The following is a 7,816-nucleotide window of genomic DNA, read 5'->3' on the forward strand; positions in this document are numbered from 1 at the left end:
CCATACAATAACCATACAATAACCAGACAACAACAATAACCAGACAACAACAATAACCTGACAACATGGGTTTTTCCTCTCAGATCGGGTTGCTAGTAGAACATGTTTTTGGTATAAATCACAATCCATTATACAAGTAGTTAAGGGACATATACATATACAGAGCCTTAAGGAACCCTCATTAACAAGAGTATGTTAACATAGACATACAGTAAGATTAATAAAATAAAAACAAAAGAATAAAGAACACAGTGAAAACAGCAAATTATTATAGTGAAATATTATATGTCTTGGCATAGTGCCATAATCTATATAGTACTGCATAGTGGATCAAGCAGAGCTGTCAATAAAAGTGTATTTAACTTTATCCAGGTTTAGTGTTTTTGAATGGGTATGCCAGCAACAGCAACAACCACATTGTTAAGGCAATGCCTAGATACAATTTACTGGACAATTTACTGTGTGGAAAGACAGAACATGATAAGATAGAGACCAATGAACAGATAACATGCTAAAGTGAACATTCAACTGTCCATTCATGGCCACATGCCAGTTAAATCAAAGCTCAAGGGATCTTGGCCTGTGCACTGTACTGCTTTAGTAGTAGTCTCCTTTCAACCATTTTAAAATCATGAAGTGTTGCAAGAAAAAAAGCAGAATGCTCCAGACACTGTTGTTTAAAAAATATTAATCTAATCGAGCATCTGCAGGATGTGCTAGACAAACAAGTTCAATTTATGGAGGCCCCACCTTGCAACTTACAGGTCCAAAAGAATCTGCTATTAAATTATGGGTGTCATATACAACTTCAGAGCTGTCTTAGAGGCCATGCCTTCATTAGAGCTGGTTTTGATGTATTGGTTACACAAAGGGTGGTAGTTTTAATACTGTGACTGATTGGTGTAGTGTATGTGGAATATGCATGGCACTGGGCTCCAAGTATTGTTTGGTGTCTTTATTTTGGAATCAATTTTGTGATCATTAATTGTTTATTTTCTGGATTCTTCATAATCCGATCGGTCTCAATTGTTATTATTATCATCCGTCATTTTCTTATTTAAAAATCTCCTTGTAAGTATGGAGCAAAGAGATCCTTCTTGTATTGATTGAATATTTGCCCCACAGAGACATTAAACTGGCACATAAGAGGCCAGCTTACTTAATAGCAATTATTTTGTTCTGATGAAATACCTTATATACTATCATTAAAAACTATTCAAGGACTCCACATCTAGCAAAAAGATCTACACTATTCACTTTAGTTAGCTTGGAAACCCCTACGGTTGCTCATCTCTTATTGCTTTGAACTCATTTAAATGCTGATGTCATCAAAAAATCTACTCAATAATTATAAAGAGGAAGTGATCATTTCAAGTAAAGCAGAGAATTTATTTGCAAAAAGCTATAGTTAGAAAATTATTAACAGGCTTTGCTGTTGTCAGACATGATGTGACTCACAGATAAAAACCTGGTTAGAAAAATTTGGGTTGGGGAAAATACTTCAAGCTGTGGGTTGAGGAACATTTGTAACCTTCCACTTCACCCCCAGCGGAAACCGAAAAGCTATGATTTGGTAGAACATAGACATGTACAACACAGACAAAATACTGTGAACACAGATGAAATCTCTTTATTAATAAGGTGTTGGGCCACTGTTTGCATTTAATACAGCTTCCAACCTTCTGAGAATAGATGAAATTAAGTTCTGAATATCTTCATTACAGTGGAGACTGTTGCTGTTGAAACATCAAATAGTTGGGCTATAAAGATTACAGATGATATAAATGGTCTTCCAGGGTCTGTCCCCTTTTGACCAAAAATTAAATTTAGTTGTTTGTTTACATTTGTTTGTGTGCATTTAATACACTAATAAACCCAATTTTCTAATAAACCCAAACACTGTACATTTAACTTGTGAATTAATGTGTCAATGTGTGAATAGATGGTGAATTCTCCTGCCATCTGCTACTGCTGTGGAATAAGTTCCACAAAGACCCTAATCAATATACAGGATAAAGCAGTTACTGAAATTGCATCAATGAATGAAATTCAACTGAGTGAAAATATTTATTTTACTTTCAATTGATTACACATTGTATTTACAGCAATAATTAAATATACAATTAACAATATTATTTGTTCAGAGCCCAGTTTCTGGGATTATATGTGTAGCTCCTTTATCACATTGTATTTTCCTCTTTGCATCCCTGTTTTTTCTACACAATGTAGTCAGTTCACTTTGTGGTTACTGGTTTAACTCTAAACAAACATCAGTCATGCATAAGGCTTGCAGAATGAATGCTTAGCTCAGGCATAGGTAGCATTACATTGTTGACCTTTAACAAACCCACTCATAGCTGTAGTCACAGTTCATGAAAGATTGACACCAACAGCCTATCTAATTTAAATAGTAGGATTTACTTAATTATGTCTACTAAATTATTTGTTAATTTACCTGCCAAATCACAAATTTGAAATACTCTTTAGATTTTCAAATAATGTATTGGTTTATATTGATCTGCTTATTATTTATTCTCTATTTCAGTTTTGTGTCTGCATGTAAAACACACTTCTTTCAACATGAGACACATTCTTAGTGTGATCTTGTGCTTAGGTTCTATTAGTTTGGCGATTTCAACTCATGGTAAGTAACTCTTTATCATTTTAACCATAACTGTTTTTTCCATATTATAAACTAACGATGCATTGCAATGAACTTGGAACAAAGCTAAACGTTTTAGAGCAAGACATGAATTGTATTTCATATAATTTGCATACATCTGCATGAATAATATACAAGTGCTATATGCTTTATATGTATAAAGAGACGTAATTCTATTAAATTATTAAATTATGTTAAATTATTAAAATATATTGAATTAATATATACAATTTCTCTAATAAGACCCATTAAATATTTAGATACATGGGCCAGTGGCAAGGAAGATTTGGTAAAAAAAATTTTATTATAATATGATAACAAAACATAATAATATGATTATATTATGATAAAAATATTTTTTTAAATCACTCAACAAAAGGTTAGGGTTACAGTTCTTGAATTGTTTTTGTTTTTTGTTTGACTTTGTTAATCAATATATATAATAAATATTTTATTGTTTAATATAAGAAATAATTTTATTGCCAATACAAACTATTTAAAAATCTAGTTAAGTAGTTAAAACCATATATTTGTAATCATCACATTTATATTTGTTATTTGTTGTTTGTTAGTGTTATTTGTTGTCATGTTTTGATTACAATTACATTTAAACTGCTCTTATTGAATAATCCTATTTTAAGATTTTGTAATATAAATAATCAGGATTTGCATGATGCCTTATAATGTATTGCATGTGCATCTATCTGCTTATGTCCTGTTTAATTGTACCTCATTTTGAAAGAGTTATGTTATACTGTAGTTATTAACAATGAAAAGAAATAAAGAACAAGGATCGAGTCTTATGAATTTTAAAGTTTTTAAATATTTGCACACAGTAACTGCTTTATATTTAAAGATTCAAGTTGCATTTATTGAACAACTGCTAAATTTTATGTAGAGAGGTCATTTAATTAATGGCAGAAGATTAATACAGTTGAATACATGCATAGAAAGTTTAACCAGCTGTTTAATGACCACACTTATAACACAACAATGAAGATTTAACATAGATTGTAATAGAGCCTCATAATGTAAAAACACTTTTCATAGATCAAATTCATAGATTTTATGATTTCTACCTAGTGAATGTTCCTGAATATTATATTTTTACTTCGTTTCTTAATCACCATGCATATTTCACTTTGCACTCATTTTCTTATGTTTTACTTCATGGTCTGGTAGCCCTTGTTCAGTATGTGCGTCTGGGCAGCAAAGTTAAGATACCGTGTGAAGGTTATGGTGATCGCAGAACTGGAAAGTGGTTGCACAGAAATGATGACAATGGGTTTGCGATTATTGCTTATGAAATGTCGGGCTACATTTTCCAAAGCAAGCATTTGTCAACAAGGAGAAAGACTACCAGGAACTTTTCTTTAGAAATCAGTCCTTTCACTGAGCTGGACAAGGGGACATATGTTTGTGAAGTGTGCAGATCAGAGAGATGCACTGGTGGCAAACCAATAACGTTATTACCCCAGTTTGGTAAGTGGAAGTCTATCCCTAATGTTTTTACACAATAGTCATTTAAAAATATATTACAGGAAACAAAGGCCATAATCTTTCTGTTTGCAGATGTATTTTCTGCAGCATTAAGCACACTGTTTGTTATAGAAGATGAACCATTCAGTTATAGCTGTCTCTACAATTTAACCCTGAATGCGGACTGGAGATTTGAAGCATTTGGAGAACAAAATGCCATTTCTGTAAATGGTGGATTTACTGATAAAAATGTACTGCTCATTCCGGATGTTCAGCCAAATAATGCTGGCAAGTACAGTTATTGGGGTGAGACATCAACTGGACAACAGCAGAGAATGTGTTCTGTAAATCTGTGTGTACTTTCAGGTAAGTTTATTTGAAGCACTCAAGCTACATTTATAAAATATCTTAGATCTTCTATGTATATTCCATCCAAGCATTAATGTAGAAATTAAAAACTAATACGGATAAAAAGCCTTACAGAGCTTTTTATATTATCGAAACAATTTGCAAAAAAAAAACCCAAAACAAATGCTTACAATTTTATTTTTAAAATTCTCTATTTTCTTGAATTTACCCTACTATTAACTAAAATGTTCAAAGTTATCAAAAAAGATAAGCAAGTAATAACATTTAATACATTAAACTATTTAATACAATTATACAGTTTGCAGGTTTATTCTTAATAAATATTTTTTCTTTAAGCAAAACACAGAACTTTAGTTTAACTGTTTAGTCTGTAGTGATTGTTGGTTTTGTTATTATGACACTAAACTCTATACATGTGCATTATATTACAGTTATCTAATATACAAAACAGTGATTGTAGTGTGATTTATTAAACTAACAGACATTCTGGTGTACAGCGTGAAAATCAGAGGCATGATTTATTTATCTTCACATTTTTTCTAGTCAAAGCTGAAAAGCTGACTGATTCGCCACAGAACTGTACCCTATACTGTGATGCGGATATGGATGCAAATGAAGGAGGCATGGCTTTTGTAGGAACAGATAAGTGGAATATCTCATTTTCTGGTAGAGTGAATAAGCCAAAGAGCTCTTTGAGTTGCAGGCTGCTAAGTAGTGATATGGAAACACACACTTTAAACATTCAGGATACCACTACTGCTGTTCTGCCAGGTAAATAGTCTTGGAAATTAAGATGTTCTACTTTATAATTCAAATCTAATACCTAATGGACTATCTAAAGAACATTCAAAGTCGGATGATTTGTTTATTCATGTTTAATATAATTTCATTTGTCTATTTGTACTTTGTTAAAGTATGTTGATTTGACTTCTGTATCTAGCACTTTTAATAAAGCATTTTAGACTGCTTAAAAATATATTTTTTATATTAATGTTATAAGAGGTTATGAATTGTAAGATTTTTGTTGATTAAAACTGAATTCAATTTTCAAATGATATTTCATCCATAACTACAGACAACAACAGCCATTACCCAGTAGCTGCATTAATAAGCACAGCTTTTTTTTTCATCATGCTGATGGCTCTTTTTATACTTTTATGTATTTCACGACAGAGGGCAGGTGAGAAGAAAGACATATTTTACATAAACAAGATCATTGAGAAATTTCCATTTGTGTGTAATAAATCTTCAACATTTTTATCATGCAGACAAAAACTCTAGTAGAAGTGCAAATGGACATTTAGAGGTAACTGTTCTGACAAACCATGCATCATTTTTTATTTTTCAGCACCTTTTATAGCCAAAAAAATCACTATTTTCAGATTGCATTGTTCCTTTAAAACTAACACAACTGTGATTGTTTTTTGTTGTTTTTCATCTCTAAAGGGGGAAGTTGAGTCTCAGGTGATTTATTCTTCTCTACAGTTTGAAAGATATAAACAACAGAATGTCATTACCTCTGACACTGAATGTGTGTACAGTCAGATTATTGTTTCTAATAGGATTTGATTATTATGTTTTTTGGCCTGAATTAATAATGCTCATTGCACCACAAATTAATCTTTGGCACAATTGTGATGTTGTGTCTGTTGTTTATCAGATTATCATGTTGACTATCTGCTAAAGTGGTATCTGTCACATTGTACCCTTGCTTGCTTTAGAACATAAAAAGTATTTTTTGGATCGTATCTTATACTATTTTTTGGATCGGTATACTCTGTGTACTTATTTTCATAAATGGCTGGGTAAATCTGTGCACATTAAACACTACCCTGTATAAAATATTTTACTTTGCTTTTTTCACAGAAAGTGTGTTTGTCTGTTCTCCCTGTTTCCCTTTGGCTTTTCTCTAGTTTCTTTATCAAAAACATTCCAGTAGCCAGTATTATGTGAATTATTTAAAGTTGGTTGATTATATAGGTTGGTTCTGTACTGTTTGCATTTTCCATACTCTTACTACCTGTAGCATAACATGTATTGTTTCTTATTTTGGCTATTTTTGTTATTATTATTATTAATTTTTTTATTGGGTTATTTATTTGCACAGTGTAATAAGGAGTTTTCATGTTAAGATATATACTGCTTATAACTGTGTATCTGACAAATAAAATTTTTAATCTTGAAGTTTCCATGAAACAAGTCAATTTGAACAAAATCACTATTCAAGTTAAAGATGTGTGAAGCTATAGGAGGTGGTTTAGTTATGTTGTAGTGGCTTTCTCACACCATACCTTTTGTTGCTGCATCATTGTATTACACATTGTAGTATTATTCCCTTGTGGGAGTAATACTACAATCCTGTTATTAATCACAACATGTGCAGTCTTGACATTGCACAGCGTAGGTTGGATGTGCTACAACATGTGTAATGTAGTGTTGATGTTACTCATGTTCTTCACACATTCCACTCAAGTGGACTTAAACAGTGGGTAAACAATGTAAAGAACATAAAGCACGTGACTATCGGCAATCCCCCCAATCCTCACATCTCATGCCTCCTCTGTGTCCCATACTGCTTGTAAGCAATAGACTGCAACATATGTGTCAGATACTGTGCCCAATTCATTATTATTGTTTACATAAAAGTTCTCAAAAATTATAAGACTATAAATATAGCATATGACATTAAAACAGATTAATATTAATTATGCTAATAATACTTATTGCCACATAAATTAATCTTTTATATTGTTTTAATGTCAGTTGTTTATTAGAATATATCTGCTGAAGATACAGATATCTGGTGTATCTGTAACATTTCCTTTATTTCTTTAGACCATTTTTTTTGTTTACATACTGTATACTTATTGTCATAAATGGCTGTGTATGGACATTAAACTCTACCCTGTATAAAATATTTTATTGTGCATGGTTTTACACAGATGTGTACATATGTGTGTGTGTGTGTGTGTGTGTGTGTGTTAGATTTATTGTCAATTTATTGTCATTAAGCAAATACAAAGCCAATGTAATGCAGTTAGCATCTACCAAAAAGTACAAGACAGCAAGCAGCACTAAGTGTGATGTGCAAAGGGGGTAGGATAGCACTAAAGTGCAAAGTATCAATACAGTGCATCATGTGCAGTCTTGACACAACACAGTGTGTGGTGAATGTGTTCAGCACTTTAAACCTACTGTAGTGTTAATATTATGCATGTGCTTCACACCGTGCACTCTCTTATTTTTTTTACTCTCGTAAAAAAATAAGAGTAATGAATATAGTATGTGATTATGGGCAATTCCCCC

General features: G+C 31.9%; 1 protein-coding gene across 2 annotated transcripts; it reads left to right on the forward strand.

The window, feature by feature from the left end:
- The first annotated feature begins 2,282 nt into the window (after positions 1 to 2,282).
- Positions 2,283 to 6,694, forward strand: LOC113644252. Of its 2 annotated transcripts, XM_027148927.2 has the most exons (9): positions 2,283 to 2,410; positions 2,546 to 2,644; positions 3,845 to 4,144; positions 4,235 to 4,507; positions 5,054 to 5,281; positions 5,562 to 5,690; positions 5,779 to 5,816; positions 5,957 to 5,974; positions 6,377 to 6,694. In XM_027148927.2, the coding sequence occupies exons 2-9, from the start codon at positions 2,581 to 2,583 to the stop codon at positions 6,461 to 6,463; spliced, it is 1,137 nt and encodes a 378-aa protein (XP_027004728.1). In that variant the 5' UTR covers positions 2,283 to 2,410; positions 2,546 to 2,580; the 3' UTR covers positions 6,464 to 6,694. The 2 variants fall into 2 exon arrangements, with proteins under 2 accessions (XP_027004728.1, XP_027004727.1); XM_027148926.2 differs by having other exon boundaries at positions 5,957 to 6,694.
- The last annotated feature ends 1,122 nt before the right edge of the window (positions 6,695 to 7,816 follow it).

This window comes from Tachysurus fulvidraco, chromosome 3 (assembly GCF_022655615.1).
Source record: "Tachysurus fulvidraco isolate hzauxx_2018 chromosome 3, HZAU_PFXX_2.0, whole genome shotgun sequence".
NCBI classification, from domain to species: Eukaryota; Metazoa; Chordata; class Actinopteri; order Siluriformes; family Bagridae; genus Tachysurus; species Tachysurus fulvidraco.

What these genes read in the sequence shown, in the direction of transcription:
- LOC113644252 (XM_027148926.2), top strand. Translation starts at nt 2,581, where the DNA reads ATGAGACACATTCTTAGTGTGATCTTGTGCTTAGGTTCTATTAGTTTG. An exon ending in AACGTTATTACCCCAGTTTG is followed by an intron (nt 4,145 to 4,234) that starts GTAAGTGGAAGT and finishes TTCTGTTTGCAG; the next exon opens with ATGTATTTTCTGCAGCATTA. An exon ending in TATTTCACGACAGAGGGCAG is followed by an intron (nt 5,691 to 5,778) that starts GTGAGAAGAAAG and finishes TTTATCATGCAG; the next exon opens with ACAAAAACTCTAGTAGAAGT.